Source organism: Cebidichthys violaceus, unplaced genomic scaffold, assembly GCF_023349555.1.
Source record: "Cebidichthys violaceus isolate CVI_PGR_0920_01 unplaced genomic scaffold, fCebVio1.0.p SCAF_10, whole genome shotgun sequence".
Lineage (NCBI taxonomy): Eukaryota > Metazoa > Chordata > Actinopteri > Perciformes > Stichaeidae > Cebidichthys > Cebidichthys violaceus.
In genome coordinates, this window is record NW_027176263.1 from 15,931,812 (window position 1) to 15,951,655 (window position 19,844).

General features: G+C 41.2%; 2 protein-coding genes across 2 annotated transcripts in view; both read right to left on the bottom strand.

The window, feature by feature from the left end:
* LOC137885337 (NLR family CARD domain-containing protein 3-like) overlaps positions 1-19,844 on the bottom strand; it is a 105,937-nt gene that overhangs the window by 73,532 nt on the left and 12,561 nt on the right. The gene's annotated exons all lie outside the window — the stretch shown is intronic.
* On the bottom strand, positions 2,334-19,507 carry LOC137885306 (NLR family CARD domain-containing protein 3-like). Its single transcript, XM_068727525.1, has 12 exons — positions 19,320-19,507; positions 19,055-19,084; positions 16,700-16,819; positions 10,626-10,742; positions 10,174-10,290; positions 7,997-8,075; positions 7,654-7,882; positions 5,695-7,498; positions 5,429-5,602; positions 4,908-5,081; positions 3,626-3,672; positions 2,334-3,486 (listed from the first exon to the last, which is right to left on the bottom strand). The coding sequence occupies exons 2-12, from the start codon at positions 19,060-19,062 to the stop codon at positions 2,930-2,932; spliced, it is 3,426 nt and encodes a 1,141-aa protein (XP_068583626.1). The 5' UTR covers positions 19,063-19,084; positions 19,320-19,507; the 3' UTR covers positions 2,334-2,929.

A 19,844-nucleotide genomic window follows, 5' to 3' on the forward strand; every position in this document is an offset into this window, starting at 1 on the left:
TTCAAACTGGATCCAGTACTTTGCTGGTAACCAGTGAAGAGAGTCCAGTCCACCAGTAGTGAACACGTTGTCACTCCCAAATGGTGAAATCCAAACGCTCTGTTCTACGTTCCCCTCTAGCTTCAGATGTGGACGAGTCAGGGACGGGGGCTCAGTTTCCACCTGTTACATGCAGAGTTTCTTTTCAAAATAAACTTCCGTGTCAACAGGAAATTAAGTGTGCTTTTTACATGCATATGGTCTCTTTTCAAAATAAAGTTCCAACTTAGATCAACATAGTTTTTTTTGCTGCTACGGTTTAAAGAACAAAAGTTCTGTGTTAATATAAAACAAATCAAATGTTAAATCAAAGTCTTCTCAATATTCCATCAGTCTGTCAGTTTGGTAACTAATTGTTGATATTATCATCATTGATTGAAGAAATCCAAGATTACATCACAAAACAGTAAAGAGTTGCATCAATAGTTTTCAATAATATCTTCTAATAATGTACATTTATCACCAAGTATGATTTTAGTTTTCAGATGTTTGTGTGTAAAATGTGTGCAGTGAACTGGACTGTGCTGTGAGACACAGAGTGAAATGGAGACACCGTGGACACTGTCTCACTCTCTGCTTCCTCCATCTGCACCACCTGCACATATAAACTGTGAAAGTTATCAAAAGTGAGACAGCTCCAGATCCTCATTATGAGTCCTCATCATGATGCAGGTCCACCATGAGAAACCTTCAATAGATTCATGAACTGTGTTCACATATTTAAATGATATCCAGAGTGGGGGACACCACTGATGACGTCATCATTTTACCATAATAACCAGTGTGACTGCTGTAAAGATACACATACTGAGGAGTGTAAAGCTGCATATGTGTATATATATACGTATATATATATGTATATGTATATATACATATATATACGCATATATACATATATATAAACATATATATGTATATATATATGTGTATATATATGTATATATGTATATATATATGTATATGTATGTATATATATATGTATATATATATATATATATATATATATATATATATATATATATATGTATATATATATATATATATATGTATATGTATATATATATATACTCTGTTTTGTCTATTCAACTCCGAACCATCCATTGGGAAAGAGCTCTATCCATTCAGCTGAATTATTATTAGTGTCTGTTCAATAAATATGTTTTTACATTTAAAAGTTTTCTCATCTCAGTTATTTCTAACAGGGAGGTTAAAAAAATGCCACAAAATATAACCACTGTTGAATGTCCTGGTGATTGTTCTGAAGCACAATGATTGAATTAATTGAAATTGCGACAGTGTAAATTGTGTTTTCTATTGGAGATGATGATTAGTGAGCGAAGATATGTGGGGGTCTTCTTCTCTGGTGTCTATAGAACTGAAATGTGTTTCATTCTGCTGCTACACTCTGAACAGACAGGAAGTGGGGAGCTTTATTCTGAAAGGATTCACAGGAAACACTAGTATGCTGTTGCGTGTATTAATATGAACAGTGTTGAGTGGAGTGCTGCAGTTACTCCCTCTGACCACTGGAGGAAAACTTTGGAGGGAGAATGAAGTGAAATTAAAAGTTTACACGAAAACAAAGAAGAAAAAACAGTTGAGCAGAAAACAACAGATCAATTTAGCTCAGCGTGAAAAGCTGCAGATTATTGAGTCTTTTATCTGTTTGACATCAGAGTAATGTGACACTATCTCTACTATATTAACGTCAATGAAAAGGTGTAAGGCCCCGCTGCCTAACCGATACCCCCCCCCCTCCTCAGTGTGGGTAAGGTACCGGAAGACTGCTTGTTCTGTGACCTCTGACCTTGGTATCAAAAGTACCCCCACAATCTACACGCAAGACTGGACTTTGGTTGAATTGTACAAAATACAAACCAGTTTTATTTGGTTTATACAATAAAAAGATTAAAGGTTACAAAATAGATGCAAAAAGTAAAAAAAATAAAGTTCAGATCACCAATCAGCCTCGTCAAAAAGACTCCAAACCAGAAGCCTGAAAAGAATCCTAAAAAAGCCAATTCCTGATTCTTTGTTGTCTCCTTCCGTTTCTACCTTTTTACTTGGAGCATCTTTAACCTACTGGTCCATATATGTTCCACAACTAAACATTAGTAAATCATTGGATGAAGCTGTTTACGTAGTCTTACAACTCATGACAGACTTCTTTAAGTTAACACTTGATCAGTAGTTTGGTTCAAACTTCTTTTGTCTCTCTTTTGATTTGTTTCTATGAGTTTCCCCAAACTAGCACACAGTCAGTGATGAATGATGTAAAAGTGAACAATACAACGTGAAAAATGAAGCTGGATTTAATAAATCATTTTATACAGTGTTGTGATGGATTCGGACATTTTTGCATATTATCTAGTATCATCCAAAACTTTGATTTATTATTATCTCAACATCACTTCTCAAAGTTTGTTCATTTGTTACATGATGATCAAAGACGATGAATTTAGTTTGTTCAAAACAACTCTTTACAAGTTGTGATTCTTTTTCCACAGATGCTAAATTTGATCCAGAAAGACTCTTGTTTGACATTCATAGGTTTTTCTTCACACAAACAAATGTTTCAAAACAACAAAGTTCAGTTTTATACACAAAGTAAAAGATGTTTCACAGCTTCTCTCAGACAACACATCATTTCAGGTCATTACATGGACCTCGCTCAGCTCCTTCAGACATCCATCTACAACACCACAAGTCCTAGAGAGCTCTCAACCCCCCAGAGTCCAGACCAGCTCAGGTACCCCTCACCTGCTCCAACTGCATTTACAACCACTGAGAGATCAGGTTGGTATTAACATCAGCTGTGTGTGATCCTGTACAGACTGAACTATCTGGTCAGCAGAGAGAAAGTTTCTCTAGCAGGAGGAGACTCTCCCTCCTACAGAGAACACAGAGACACTGAGGAACCAGACCAAGACCCAAACCCAAACCCAGGATAAAGAGGTTCAGTGAATGTGGTGTTGAAGGTGTGGAGATGGATCAGTGTGTCAGAGGAGACTCTGTAGAAGGACAGAGAGCCAGAAGGACAGTCCACATACACTGCTACTCTACCAGAGGGTGGGGAGGAGGAGGAGGAAGAGGAGGAGGAAAAAATGATGGGTGTTACCGTCTTATTGTGATAGACATAGTAATCACTGTCAGAGCACTCCAGTCTCCAGGACTGATCATTCATTCCAAACAAACAGTCATTACTGTTTCCTCTCCTTCCAACTCCTCTGTAGCTCACTGATATAGAAACTTCTCCTCTCCACTCGACCTCCCAGTAACAGCGACCAGTCAGACCAGTTCTACACAGCAGCTGAGACCAGTGGTCAAATCTGTCTGGATGATCAAGATATGACTGATCTTTCTTCACACGTGTCACCTTCCTGTTGATGTCAGACAGTTTGAGTTTTCTGTGTACTGTGTTTGTGTCGAGTGTGAGTTTACAGGAATCTGATGGAGAGAACAAGACACAATACAGCTGCAGTTATTAATCTATCATCTGTTTGATGATGACGTCAAAGATGTGAATGAGTGATGTCACAGTTTGAAGATGCTTTGTTTTCATGAATCAAATTCAAAGCACACTTACACTTCCTCAGACCTGGTCTGAACCATCGGACTCCAGCAGGCTCCACCCTGAAAGGAGGAGGGGGGTCAGAGCAGCATGGAAACATGGACATTACATCACTCTCATACACAGAGCTTTGTTCTTTATGTTCACATGGAGCACTTATTATTCATCAGCTCATATTCTTTTACTTCACTGGAGCTTCTTTTGATTGGCCCATGACGACAGCTCATTATGTTCAATTATTCATGATATATTATTATCAGTGTTATATTGACAATCATCATCCATTTCAGACTCAGTTTCCTCCAGTCAGTCAGTAAATCAAATGTTTAAACCTGCATCAATTGATTTCTTTGTCCACTTGTGGTTCAGTGAAAACAAACTGTAAACACAACATCTGACATATTATCAGCTTATAAAGTAGTTGTGTCGAACATGATATTAACCAGCTGCTTCCACATCCAGCAGTTACACATCAACATGATGATTCATCAGGAGTCTTTGTGTTTGTGTCACCTGATGAATGGAAGTCCAACTTTCTCTCTTTTAGCTCTGTTTTTGGCCTCCACCACCTCCTGAGGGAAATATCTGTCTCTTTAGCTGCTAAATACTCCACTATGTTCACCAGCTAGTCTCTAACTGAGTCTGTCTGCTGTTTGCTGCTGAGCAGGTAGTGAACAGTGGCTTCATCACAGCTTGTTGGATGAAAACAGTTGTTGCTGGACACACTGAGACTAAACAAAACAGGAAATGTGCTGCAGAACCAAAACTAGGAGCTAAAAGAGGCAAAAAGATCCGTAGAGCTGCAGAGATGAAGATAATTCTCTGTGGGTTCATCACCACCACACAACTCTTCACCATTATACAGTCGGCTGATCAGCTGTCAATATAGAAGTACTGATTGTTGGATGTTTTGGTCCTGACAAGCGACCTCTTGTGTTTGTGCAATAATGACTGTTGTCTCTCAGAAGTAAAGGAGAAATTAGCCTGAAATCACTACAGCGCCACAAACCCTCTGATGTAGGAGGTCAGGGTGGATGGTTGGATGTACAAATTGTCTGACTTAGACACTGCTGCTCACATCCCGTCTCCTAGCAACAGTCAACACTGGTTTCTATTATCTGTTATCTGGGGGTGAAAATATTACAGTTCAAGTCCGTCTGCAGCCACAGAGCACTGCCTGTGTCTGCTTATAACTTAAGTCCAGTCCTAAATAAACCTTTTTGGGCTCTGACACACCATGTCCACTATCAGCTGTTGGTTCTTCACTGAGCGGTAGCTGCATCAGGCCTCTTCGTACCTGAGAGTTTCAAGTCTCCAGTGGGGATCTTCCAGTCCAACAGATAGCAGCTTCACTCCTGAGTCTCCTGGATGATTGTAGCTCAGGTCAAGCTCTCTCAGGTGGGAGGGGTTGGAGCTCAGAGTTGAAGCCAGAGAAGAACAGCCTTCCTCTGTGATCAGACAGCCTGACAGCCTACAAACACACATGTCACATAATCTGAGATAACTGTCAGGGCTGGAAGGTTACTAGAGTACTGAGATACTGTGGGGTTACATTAACATTGTTACTGATTGTTTTCTGGTCACAACCAATCATCCACGTTTGTCCATCAACAATCAGACATTACTACCAACTCTCTGATTCATCTCTGTTATTTCAAGTCATAAAAACACAGTGAGAAAAAAAAGACTATAAAACATGTTTAATTGTATTGTAATTTTATAAATAATGGAAACGAATAAACACAATTGGTTTAAAATCATGCAAGCACAGAATCAGGTTTAAGGTGGTCATCAGTCAACATATTGATGAATCCTGACCTGAGAGTCTCCAGTTCACAGTTTGGACTCTCCAGTCCAGCAGACAGCAGCTTCACTCCTGAATCCCGCAGATCGTTGTTACTCAAGTCCAGCTCTCTCAGACTAGAGGATCTGGATCTGAGAACTAAGAACAGAGCTTCACAGCCTTTCTCTGAGAGATTACAGCCACTAAGTCTGAAGAAAAAATGATGAAGAAAAAATGAGCAATAAGTAGAAAAGGTAGCAGCGCTTATAAGTTATATAAATCTAAATCTCTCTGTACTTACAGAGCTTTGTTGGAGGCTTTGACCACTGGCAGCAGCCTCAGAAGAGCTTCCTCTGAAGCAGAGTATTTTTTCAGGTCAAACACATCAAGTTCTTTTTCTGATGACAGTAAGATGAAGACCAGAGCTGACCACTGAGCAGGAGACAGTTCATCTGTGGAGAGAAGTCCTGACCTCAGGGACTGTTGGATCTCCTCCACTAGAGATCGATCATTCAGTTCATTCAGACAGTGGAACAGATTGATGCTTTTCTCTGGAGACACATTCTCACTTACCTTCTTCTTGATGTACTGGACTGTTCTCTGATTGGTCTGTGAGCTTCTTCCTGTCTGTCTCAGCAGACCTCGTAGGAGAGTCTGATTGGTCTGCAGTGAAAGACCCAGGAGGAAGCGGAGGAACAAGTCCAGGTGTCCATTTGGACTTTGTAAGGCTTTGCCCACAGCACTCTGATAGAGACGTTTTAGTTTAGGTTTGTCTCTAGAGACTTTAGACAACCGGGACGTTGTTTGTTCTTCTGACAGCAGATTGACACCAGAGTTGATGAAGGTCAGATGGACATGAAGAGCAGCCAGAAACTCCTGAACACTCAGATGGACGAAACAGAACACCTTGTCCTGGTACAGTCCTTTCTCCTCTCTAAAGATCTGTGTGAACACTCCTGAGTACACTGAGGCTGCTCTGATATCGATGCCACACTCTGTCAGGTTGGATTCATAGAAGATCAGGTTGCCTTTCTGCAGATGATCAAAAGCCAGTTTTCCCAGAGACTTGGTCATCTTCCTGCTCTCTGGACTCCAGTGTGAATCTGTCTCAGCTCCTCCATCATACTTGACCTTCTTCAGTTTGGACTGAACCACCAGGAAGTGGATGTACATCTCAGTCAGGGTCTTGGGCAGCTCTCGTCCCTCTCTGGTCTTCCAAACATTCTCCAGAACTGTAGCAGTGATCCAGCAGAAGACAGGGATGTGGCACATGATGTGGAGGCTTCGTGAAGTCTTGATGTGAGAGATGATCCTGCTGGCCAGCTCCTCATCTCCAAATCTCTTCCTGAAGTACTCCTCCTTCTGTGGGTTGGTGAACCCTCTGACCTCTGTCACCATGCCAACACACTCAGAAGGGATCTGATTGGCTGCTGCAGGTCGTGTGGTTATCCAGAGGCGAGCAGACGGAAGCAGTTTCCCTCTGATCAGGTTTGTCAGCAACACATCCACTGAGGTGGACTCTGTAACATCAGTCAGGATCTCATTGTTGTGGAAGTCCAGAGGAAGTCGACACTCATCCAGACCATCAAAGATGAACAGAACCAGGAACTCTTCAAACCTGCAGATTCCTGCTTTTTTGGTTTCACTGAAGAAGTGATGAACAAGTTCTACCAAGCTGTACTTTTTCTCTTTCAGCACATTCAGCTCTCTGAAAGTGAATGGAAATGTGAACTGTATGTCCTGGTGGTCTTTGTCTTCAGCCCAGTCCAGAGTGAACTTCTGTGTTAAGACTGTTTTCCCAATGCCAGCCACTCCTTTTGTCATCACTGTTCTGATTGGTTCCTCTCTTCCAGATGAGGCTTTAAAGATGTCTTCTTGTCTGATGGTTGTTTCTGGTCTGTGTGGTTTCCTGGATGCTGTTTCAATGTGTCTGACCTCATGTTCATCATTGACCGCTGCGGTCCCTCCCTCTGTGATGTAGAGCTCTGTGTAGATCTGATTCAGAAGGGTTTGGTTTCCTGCTTTAGCGATCCCCTCAAACACACATTGGAACTTCTTCTTCAGGTTAGATTTGAGTTCACGCTGACAAACTGCAGCAAGAAGTCCTGAATGAACACACAACAAAGAAGATCAATAAGTCAAAGAATAGATTACAACATGTCATTTCCTCAAAGAATGAGTCTATGAATATATTTTGGTCCATCTCTTGAGACATTAGTAAACGTCCCATTCATCCAGCATGTTAAATTTTAAATCTTACTGCTCTGCAGACAGTCAGCCAGCCCCTCCTGCTTCATTCTCCTCAGGAAGTGCAGTGTGATCTTCACAAATGCCTCTCTGCTGCTCTTCCTCTGCTTTTCACCCTCACCGTCCAACACCTCCTCATTCTCCCTTTGACTCTCTAAGCATTCTGGGTAATCTGAACTCACAACCTTCTGAATCTTCTTTAGCTCGTTCTTCACAAAAGTGACGATGTTGTCCTCCAGCAGCTGGAACACAATATTCTATGAATGACACAAACTAAAAATCCACTGGTTTACAAAGTGCAGTATGGAGATGATTGTGAACAGAATAGATGTAAAAGTAGTTGTACATGTACAGACCATAAATATGGAGTCCAGGTGTGTTTGATGCTGCTGGGCAGACTGACCTCTGGGAACCTCTGAGCTCTCCTGGTCCTCTCTGTGGAGGAATCATGAATAATCAGCTCACATTGTGTCTGTCCACACAGAGACAAACACAAGGTAAAGGTCCATGAAGTGATATCTGGATGTGGATCAGATGAGTCCCTGTAGTGGTAAAGGTTTACTAGTCCTGCTGATCCCACTGAGAATCAATAGCTCAGTCTTTCAGTTCACTGTTTTCTTCACCAGTCAGTTTGGTTTAATCCCAACAGCTCTCACCAAACCCTCCATGTAGCTCTCCTTCCCTCACTGTACACTGCTGAAGTGCCCTGGAGCAAGGCACCCAGAACCTCCAGCTGCTCCAGTGGAGCGTCTCAGTGTCAGACTGGTTGTACTGGGCAGCTCCCAGTGAGTGAGTGAGTGAGTGAGTGAGTGAGTGAGTGAGTGAGTAAGTAAGTAAGTAAGTAAGTACAATTTATTCATAAAGCGCTTTTCACAGACATTAGTCACAAACTGCTTAACAGGAGTGGAATTACAAGCATGAATAACACAAAGTAACCATATAAGGGCCAAAAGTGTATTTATGACGACACAAAAAACAGAATATACACAATTAAAACATGGCATAAAAGCAGGCCTAGGACGTGAATGCAGCTTGTGGATAAGAAAAACTGATTGTCCAGAAAGAGGCTGATGTGATGTGAAATGCAACAACAGCCCTGTGTAACAGATCACTTGTTGTTTCTTGTGTGGTTACTTAATGGTGTTTTTGAATTTCATTTTAAGTGAATTGAATTATGAATTTCAGTGTTTCTTGTCTGTGCGTAATGATCGTCTCATCTGTGTAATGAGATGACTAAAGTCATTAAATTGTAGCACGTGTGGTAAAATAACACACGTGAAAGTGTTGTCTTTGTTGCAAATATTTTTTTATCCATTGCAAATGGAGTATTTTTAGGTATAATCAAAAAGTCCCGACAGCTCTGGTGGAGCTGGACTCATCCTGAGGATGGCTGCTGTTGTCCACATGTTTTTACGATCAGGTTACCGTTAGATCCTCACTGATCATGTTTTCCTCTCAGGAGATTTGAATAGGCCTCATTAATGAAGTTTACGAGGCTGTGCCACGTGCGTAGAATGCGCACAGCGCCTCTTTCAATGTGGAGACACATCGATCCTGCTGTGTGATGACTACAAGTATTTAATAAACTAAAAGGAAAGGATACTAAATACAAACAAACGGCGTGAACAAACACATTAGAGCGAGGATAACATACTTATTGGTAAAACTCGTTAATTTAAGTCTTTACATACTTAAGAACATTAGCATAAATAATGCATTTGAGCATTTTAATCTTTAATAGAGCAAAGTGAAAGAGCCATAACTCAACTATATGTTGGAAACTCTAAAATAAAAATGAAATTAATATGTTGTAATAGCAGAAAGACATCTCCCCCATAAGTAGCTGTTCATAAGACTGGACCCAAACACAGTGGTATTGTGAATTTACAACTCTGAAGTACTTGAATTATATTTTCTTATCATCTTGTGGTGATTTCACAGATTTGTTTGTGTGAATGGTCCACACTGCACAGAGTGTGTGATAAACTATGAACGAATGAGGATTAATAGTGTCCCAGCAGAACTTTTCAGTCCTGTAGCTGCCTGGTTTGTTCACCAACAAGGTAACAAACTCCATGTGTTGACAGGGCTAATAGGCCTACATGCTCATGAAGAGCAATGTCTTTTTGTAGAGGAAAGTTCAACATTTGCAGGAAATTGTGGAATGACATTCATATCATTTAGTGCTGTTTGTTGCATTTACTGTACTCATGTACTTCATTCTTACATGTGTGTGTATCGTAGCAGCGTGACTCCAGCTGGCCACAGAGAGCAAGGAGGCCTGCAGCCTGCAGACAGTGTCCATGCTTCTTTAGTTTTAGGAGACATGTTCAATGTTGATGTTGAAGCTGTATTCAGTGCAGCAAAGCAGGAAAGTATGCAGTGATGTGACCATAATGGTTGAAGAGTAATGCTGTCCAATCAGGATGAAGAGAGGAACCATGTGATGTAAAAGCAGAGAGTTTTACCTGAATGTCCTTCTGACTTCATCATCATCATCACTTTGTTTTCATCATCAGTTTGAAATCCTCACCTTTGATCAACAGAGTGGTGTCCATTTTTGAAGAGTATAGGAAGATACATGGACTGGTCACTCTTCATGGACACATTGCTGGGTTCAGGTTCAGGTCCAGGTTGTTCCAGCTTCCTCCTGATAGAAACACCAAATAAATTAGAGACAAAACTGTTTAATACACACACTGTACTCAGTGTATTTGTATCCTGGTAGTTTTAGGAGACATTTAGTATGAAATCAATGTTTCATTTAGAAATGTTTCAATGTTGATGTTGAAGCTGTATTCAGTGCAGCAAAGACAGGAAATGATGCAGTGAGGTGACCATGATGGTTGAAGAGTAATGCTGTCCAATCAGGATGAAGAGAGCAACCAAGTGGTGTAAAAGCAGAGAGTTTTACCTGAATGTCCTTCTGACCTCATCATCATCATCACCACCACTTTGTTTTCATCATCAGTTTGAAATCCTCACCTTTGATCAACAGAGTGGTGTCCATTTTTGAAGAGTATAGGAAGATACATGGACTGGTCACTCTTCATGGACACACAGCTGGGTTCAGGTTCAGGTCCAGGTTGTTCCAGCTTCCTCCTGATAGAAACACCAGATAAATTAGAGACAAAACTGTTTAATACACACACTGTACTCAGTGTATTTGTATCCTGGTAGTTTTAGGAGACATTTAGTATGAAATCAATGTTTCATTTAGAAATGTTTCAATGTTGATGTTGAAGCTGTATTCAGTGCAGCAAAGACAGGAAATGATGCAGTGAGGTGACCATAATGGTTGAAGAGATGGTCATCTCACCTCTGAGCTTTGGTCTGGCTGCCATGTTCCCCACACAGAGTGGCTTTAGGAAATTTGAGGAACCGATATAGAAGCATTTTAAAGAAAACATGATGTAAATGCCAGACTTGAACTGCTTGTAGCTCATCCACTCTGCCAAATCCGCTGTAGTACCCCGCAGCCGTTCTGCTTTGACCCATCTTCCATCATGCAAACCCCCCAAAAACCAACAGAAGGTGCATGGGTAAGTGCAGTGGCGTTTCTACATTAGGGGCACGTGGGGCACTGCCCCACCAGATCCAGATGGCGCTGTTGTGCAGAAAGCTCAATACGTCTGTGCTTTGTGGCAAAATATATTTTATTTTATTTAATATGCAAAGTAGCGTGAATGTATGTGTGAATAAACTTGACTCACAAGCATTATAGTCCTGTTTTGGAGTAATTTGATTGGTGTGTGTTTCTGTCTGTGTGCTTTGCTCTGTGAAATGCTGCTCTCCGCTGTCCCTCTCTGCTCTGTGGGGCAGCGGCGCAAGTTTAAGAGTGTTACCATGGAAACACCAATGAGCGTGAACCACACAGGCCAAAGTTTACATTGGGAGATGGGGCACTTTCAGATGTGCCCCATGAAATCTGCCTAGCAACTCGACTCGAATATTGCGTAAACCGCAAAAAAAGTACCCCGTGACCAAGAAAAAAAAAACATACAGTCAGATCGTAATCAGACAGCTCAATGCCGGTAACGTTACTGCTAGTTAGCTATTGCTAGATTTCGAGTATTTTGGAAGTGTTTTAATTCAGCCTACAATGAATAATGTAGACTATTTGTTGAGGGTGCAATTTAGTGCATTGTCGTTGGAAGAGAAATTAGAAATGAAACGTTTGGGGCCACACAGACCAGACGACTTGATCTTGCTGCAGCCTGGTGAGAAAGCGATTCGAACTTTCAAGACGGAATGGTATGACAGAAAGACATGGCTACCTGCTAGCACATCAAAACGAGCACTGTTCTGTTTCCCATGCCTTCTTTTTGGAAATGCTACTAATGCAGACTCAGTTTGGACATGCATGTTTTGTTGCTGTTATTTGTTTCAGTTGTGCCTTTCGCTTCATATTGTATGCCACACGTGAGCCACAAGCTTAATAAATTATGCAAGTTATTTGAGCTATGTGTCTGTCTAATCTTTTTACTTTGTTGCAATCATTTTACTTTAATGCTGTATTATAGGCAACATCTTTGTGTTGCGCTGAACGCTGAAGCATGTGAAATGTATTTGAAACAGGATTTCTGCTCCCTGCTGGCACTCAAAATACAGCCCATAGCATATCTTACTGGTCTATATAGGCCTACTGCTTATAATAATCACCTACCTCTATTTCTGTGACGGTGACATGACGTCATACAAAATTGCCCCACCAGAAATTTCAGGCTAAAATCGCCACTGGGTAAGTGGGTTGATCATCCTAGAAGAAGGTGATCCAGTTCCAGTTAGTGAGAAGGTTGAGCCAGAGACTCAGCTCAAGTGAGAAAGATTCCAAGAGTGGTGAGTCAGAAGGCTAGTCCGATCCCGGCACCTGGTCCAGATTCCCCTGCTAAGGCTGGCTGATGTGATTGCTGGGAGTGGAAAATTGGGGGCACTGGTGGTGCAGTCGCTCGAAACATAGGAAACGGGACAACCAATGAGTGAGCGGGAATCATTGTCTTGAAAAAAGACACCATGGAGTGTCATGGAGAAGGCCTGGTCGCTACGCTGGCTGAACGATACTGAATGAACAGTTCTCTCAAACAGAGACTTCTGTTATCTGCCCAGGAATAACCACAAATTGATGCAGTCATAACACATTTCTGTAACATCGTGATGGCTTACGTAACCTAACTACATACCATATATATATATATATATATATATATATATATATATATATATATATATATACACACACATATACACCATTTGTCACAGTTTTTGGTTTTGTTTAGTTTGTGTCCTGTGTTAACTTCACTTCCTGTCCTTGTCTGTTTCCCACCTCTGTGATTATCTGCTCCGCCTTTGATTGAACCCTGCTGTGTCTCATCACCGGCACCCTCCCAGTGTATTTAAACCCTGTGTGTCCATTGATTCGTCTGTGGTGTATCCTGGTCCGTGATGTTACCAGTGTTGGTCCTTGTACTGTTTTGTCAAACAGGTTTCCCGCTTGATTGTTTTTTGATAGCCTTATCCTGTTTTTTGAGTTTTGCCTTGTCCTTGGTTTTTCCATTGGACTTTTTTGTTACAATTTGTTACATTTTTGTTTGTTGGACTTCCTTGCACTACAATTTTTACTTTGGACAATTTTTGTTTTCGTATTAAATCATCGTGCAAATCCTTTTACTTCTGTGCCTCTCTGCTCTTGGGTCCATCCCCTACCAGTCTTTCCCATAATCCTGACACCATTAGACCGGTCACTCTTCATGGACACACAGCTGGGTACAGGAGACTTTTCTCTCTGCTGCTGTGAACTGATAGAAACACTGATGTTGGGATTGAACCATGTGCTTGGCCTACATTGAGACAAAGAAATCAGGCCTTCCTTTTTGCAGAGCAACCTGGAGCCTGATTTGGGATTGATAAGGGCCAACCCCCCCCCCCCAATAAAAGAATATCACACACACCCGTGTAAAATTCTGAGGTAGTTTGGTTGAGAGACCGCACTGTTGCTCTCATTGGACGATACCAGGGATGCCGAGGCGGGACTTCCGGTTTCACAGCCGGAAATGACTCACAAAACTACCAAGGGCGCTTGAACGCATCGCTTATTCCTCTGACCCCTGGTTGGACAAGGAAGCACGCAACGTTCCTGTACAAAAGAAAATCCTAGGTTTAAATAGTTTTAGATTCGCTGGACGTACGTATGAAGGCAAATCACTGTAAAAATCCGAGAGAGCAAATGAGATCCACGCGCAAATCAAACAGCCGCGCGCGTATTTTACTTTGACGAGCGCTGTTACATCACTTCGAAATTCCTTCTCGCGCTCGCGAAAGTCCGAAACTTTACTCTGCTCCCTCGCGAACCTTTAAGCTGCTCCCTCGCTCGCAGTTTTTCTTTTTGACAGTAAGGGGGCGGACCCAGTCTCCATTGTATCTCTACATCTAATTGGTTACAATACTCGTCTTTGGATAGACCGGATATCACTCTGACACAGACGCTAGGTCTGTTAGAGGTGGTTTTCAATCCGCCACTAAACACTACTCCACTACTCAGAATGTTCTACATTTGTCTGACAAGTTTTGTAAACTTTTCAGACTGTAGAGGCTGATGAAATACAAATTATGTTAATAGCGTTTTGAAATACAATAATTAAAAATGTGTTTCTCTTGGAGATGGAGTCAAGTTGCTCAGATTGATTTAAATTCATTCATCATTCTATTACAATACATACAAGACAATGTTTGTTTGATAGTCAAACCTCTTGTGACAAACAGCTCAAAGAAGCTCTTTGATCTTAATTGATTAAAACATGATGTTATCATATTTAATCATACTGGTGTGTTTACAGAAGAGATATAATGTAGTTGTATATAATATGAGCAACAATTTGGACCCGCTCAAGGATCTGTAGCCAAGGTTAGGGACCACTGTTTGTATATTAACTGTTTGCCCAACTTAAATCACTGACAAGTAATTAGTGGATGAAAAAGTATTCAGATCCTTCACTGCAGTAAACGTACTAATACTGATGAAACAATCCATTACGAGTAAATACCTGCATTCAAAACCTTAGTCTAGTATGTTATTATCAGCAAAATGTACTTTAAGTGCAGAAAGTAAAAGTACCCATGAAGTAAGATGTACATTATTACTACACGGGTAGTGCAATCTGAAAATCTCTGAAAATCTGAGTCACAGTGATATCCGGTCTATCCAAAGCAATAATAGCTGGATATGTGGTCTGTTAATCAAACTTCCCTCTAATGTGTAATAGTACTTTGACTATTGACATTGTGAGTGAACACTAATTGTGAGACTTGGTTTATAGTTTGGTTATTGGTCCCTGTTCGCAGGGCGGTGCCCCGTTAATAATTTTACTGACATTAATAATTCTATTGATGTCAATTTAGTTTTCTTATATGCTGATAACTCAAACTCGCTCCTTTTCGTTCCCAACACTGAACATACAATATTCATATCTCTGCTTTCACTGGATTTATTGGATGGTCAAAGTTATGTCATTTCAATTAAAGTGTCTTTGAAACGTGTCTTGCTTATGTTTATTCAACATGGGACACTTTGTATTTTGTGCAGCTTTTTTTATTTTTTTTAGCCAGTGTTGTTAGTCAGATGACTTAAGACTGTTGACCTTTTACTTATGTGTATTGGTTTTGTCTATACGTTACTGTCTGTTTATCTATGAATTTTAATTCCATTTTTATTCTTAATTTTGTAATTTTACGCTGCCTTCAAACATCTGGCCGGGGACAGCAGATGAAAACTAGCCTCTCTGGCTCAGTTACAGTTTGACTGTTGATTGATGTGCATTGTCCCTGCTAAATAAACTTGCCACATCACTCATGTAATTGGTTTGGTCCACTCCTGTCTGATAAAATAAACATCCATGTTCTCCAACACCACTTCCACTTATTTTAACTGGCTCCCAGCCTCAGCTCACATTAGCTCCAGACTCTGGTTCTGGTCTACAGGGAAGTGAAGGGAACTGATCCTTCCTACTTAGGAGCCATGGTCAAACCCTACACTCCTCCTCTACCTCTGGACCTCTAGACCCTGTGGTCTCTCATCTCCATCATCTCTCTTTTCTGTTCTGGTCCCACAGTGGTGGAATGAAGTACTGAAGTCAGGACAGCAGAGTCACTGAAATCTTCCACGATCTGAGAGCCATCTGTCACACGACACCTTCACACTCCTGACGTACATCTCGTTTCTTTAAAATATTAAAACGTAGCTCTCTAACACACTCTCATTTGTTTATTTGAGAAGGATGTACTTTCATGTTTTCATGACATCAACCTGAAGTTCTGGTTCAGTTTGACTGCTCTGATTGTAAATCACTGTGGACTGAAATAAAGTCTGTCCCTCATTGATTGTCTGAACACACTGTCCTGGTTGTAGTCTGGACACTCATCTCTCATCTCATCTCATCTTCAACCGGTTATTTGGGATCGGGTCACGGGGGCAACAGCTCCAGCAGGGGACCTCAAACTTCCCTTTCCCGGGCCACATCAGCCAGCTCTGACTGGGGGATCCCGAGGTGCTCCCAGGCCAGTTTGGAGATATAGTCCCTCCACCTGGTCCTGGGCCTCCCTCGGGGTCTCCTCCCAGCTGGTCGTGCCTGGAACACCTCCCTAGGGAGGCGCCCAGGTGGCATCCTCACCAGCTGCCCGAAACCACCTCAACTGGCTCCTTTCCATGCAAAAGGAGCAGCGGCTCTACTCCGAGTCCCTCACAGATGACAGAACTTCTCACCCTCTAAGGGAGATGCCAGCCACCCTCCTGAGGAAACACATTTCGGCCACTTGTATCCGCGATCTAATTATTTCTGTAGTCTGGACACATATTAGGTAATAAACCACTTCCTGTTTCATCCAGGAAGTGACTGATCACTGATGTAGTTCTGGTTTTACTACTTCTCGTTACTTTTCAGAAAGCAGGACAAATAGCAGGATCATCACCTGTCCACTTTTCTTTACAGAGTACTTTAATATCAGCAGTAGAAGACCAGTTATACTGGGAAGCTGTCAGGTACATTTTAAATGTAATTTATACTTACTCTGCAGAAGAGACTTCTCCTCCTTTTAAATCGATGCCATGTTTATGTGACTGGTTAGTCTCAGGGGACACACAGCTGGGTATAGGTTCAGGTTCAGGGGGCTCTGGTCTCTGATGGATCCTGGCACACAGAGGAAGACCAGCAGGGAAGGTAATTCAGTTTTTAGTCTTCAGTCTCAGCAGCTGTTTGAAAAAACTAGCAGCTCTCAACAAGAAAAGGATCAATACAGCGACATTTCATTAGAAATATATTTCCTCATAAGAATGTGTGAGTGCTGTGAAGATTATGAATAAAGAAGCTGTAATTATGTGACACGTAGCATCTTCTGGCACAGCTGGGATTTGAACTGATGACGTTTAATCAACAAGGTTCACACTGCACCAAGAAGCTAATGTCAGACACAGGGATGCACATCTACAACAAACTATATTATTGTAGATTAACACTTTAAAGTTTAATGTAAAAGTATAAAAAACTAAAATAATCCATGATGATTTCTCAGAGCTCAAGATGACGATGTTGAATGATGATGAATGTTTGCTTGAAAAAATGTCTGAAGTCTGAGTCAAATATCGAAGCTGTTCATCTGTAAAATGTAATGTTCAGAAATTTCTCAAACAGAGAGGAAGAAGGCCATAGGGGAGAAGAAGGCCACTGAGGAGAAGAAGCAGCAGCCCCCCCCTTTGCACTCTTTGTTCCATCAGCAAGCAGGGCAGGAGTCAGACGGTCTGTTGACTGAGTGTAAACCTCACTGACCACCAGGGGGAGCTCAGCAGCTGAGGTAGAAACATAAAGCTCCACCCTCTGGACCTGAACACTGAGCCCTCCTCCTGTCATTCTGTGATGTGTTCAAGTGCTCTCTGTTAATAAGACCGTCACACTGCTGGGTCTACAGGGTGAACACGAGGACTTCAATTGTTGCCATGGATACAGCATGACATGTGTCATGTTGAACCTGAGATCATCTCACAGTTTGTCTAAAGAGCTCCAGTCAGCATTTGAATCAACAACTTTATTTAAAATGTTCAGTCTGCTGCTTCAGACAGTAAAACAGACACATGATGTAATTTACAGTAAATATAGAATACAAATAAATAAACTTCACACAGCTCATATTATTGTGACATGAAACCCTCAGCTGATCCTCTTCACACTCACAGATGCTCCTATTTGTTTCTGTTGAATTCAATGTGAAGAAAAACTCTCTGACTGCAGATAACATAGAAATCTAAATGATAAACCTCAATGTATCAATACAGCAACATCAAAAATATCTACATTGGTTCTTGGTTCTAAAATCAGTGAAGTATTGAAGTCTAAACTGAAATCCAGAATCAAAATTTATTCTAACGACTGAAACTGTTTTATGGATTTATGAGATTAAGTCAATGTTCAAGTGAAAGAGCAGAGAAACTGATCTCTGCAACTAGTCTCTAGATCTATGTAACTAGTCCCTAAACCCCTGTAACTAGTCCCTTAGAGTGATCACTGAGGATTTAAGGACAACAAAATCAGCTAGAACCAGTACACACTGACCCACAGTGACCCATGATCGTGGCTCTGACCGGTTAGAAGAGTACTGATCCTCAAGGTGTGTTGGAGGTCTTTCCATGACATGGGAGCACTGACTGGACTGACTTTCAAAGAGCAGAAGTTGTTCATGGGACCTTAAGCATTGGAGCGTGTTTCATTAGATCCAAAGTTCTGATCCAGATTCATCGTGACGTAAACTGGTAGTTTACCAATGAGGGCTTTATAGACAAACTAATACTATTATCATCTATTTGAACATGGAGGTAGTACGCCAATACGAGTTTTAGATCATTGAGTGCAACTTGTAAAGCGTTAAAACACATTTTGCAGGTTTAGTGTGGGCAATACAACACAATATTGTATTCTCTGCATACAGATGTTCATGGCAGTTAGTTAAAGACTAACTAGTCCCTAGACCTCTGAAAGTAGTCCCTAGACTGCTGCAACTAGTCCCTAGAAATGTGCAAAAAGTCAGACATTTGCAACTGGTCCCCAGACCTCTAAAACCATCTCTGCATACACTGGTTCTTACTTCATAGATGAAGTTAATAATTAACAGAGTAGAAATGGTCATTTGACCAACAGAGGCCTCAATAAACATGAAATATGAGTTTCATAAAATACCTGAAGTATCAAAGTCCAGACTTTAGTCCAGTATCAGAACTCAATCTAACGACTGTATCTGTTTTATAGATTTATAGGTTTATTATGAGTCAATGTTCAAGTGAAAGAGCAGAGAAACGGTCAACATCAAGTTAGTAAGAATGAATATGTTGAAGGTAAAACAGTATCAAATGTAGTGAGAAGTGTTGAGTGTGATACCTTTTCATGTTGCTGATAAGCTGCAGCCACCTGATGAAGACAGACAGACAGACAGGTTCATTGTTAGTCTTCAGTCTCATTTGATTTGTGTCTCATCAGGAAATCAGATCTGTTTCTGCATGTAGACTTTAAAGACAGCCAGCTGTAGTTTCAAGCATCTGTTGTCAGATCAACTTTGTGCTGTGGACTCATTATCAAAGACAGGAGGTCAACACATGAACCAACAAAGAGCAGCTCGTTTGTCATCAATTCAAGTTCCACTTACTCAGTTTCTTCTCATGAACTTCAACACTCTGCAGCTCTCTGCTGTCTGGACCAGGTCTGTGTGGAAAAAGAGTTTTCTGTTGATGTGAGTGGGACGATGAACTCCATCAGGATTAAATCCTCTTCTTCTTCTACTTCAGTCCTCAGTGTCTTCAGGCTGCTGTCACACTCCAACACTTTAATAAACCAGTGTGAAGCTGCAGCACTCAGTTCAAAGATCAACTGTATCATGTTTATATGACTTTATATGATACGTGTTTAAGTTTAACACACAGCATCTTCCTGCTGCCACTCTGACGCACTGGAACTGTGTGTGTGTGTGTGTGTGTGTGTGTGTGTGTGTGTGTGTGTCAAAGATCAGCTGTATCATGTTTATATGACTTTATATGATACGTGTTAAAGTTTAACCCACAGCATCTTCCACACTGGAACAAACCTGAGAACATGAAGCTCCTCCTCACTGACAACATCAACACTCCAACACTGTTACTGGCTTTAAAAGAGGACATGAATTCACCTCCAGAGT

Excerpts from the sequence above, each read along its gene's own strand:
- LOC137885306 (XM_068727525.1), bottom strand. Across the intron at positions 7,883-7,996 it reads ACCTGGACTCCATATTTATG|CTGCTGGAGGACAACATCGT; the intron begins GTCTGTACATGT and ends ATTGTGTTCCAG. Across the intron at positions 5,603-5,694 it reads AAAGCCTCCAACAAAGCTCT|ACTTAGTGGCTGTAATCTCT; the intron begins GTAAGTACAGAG and ends TTTTTTCTTCAG.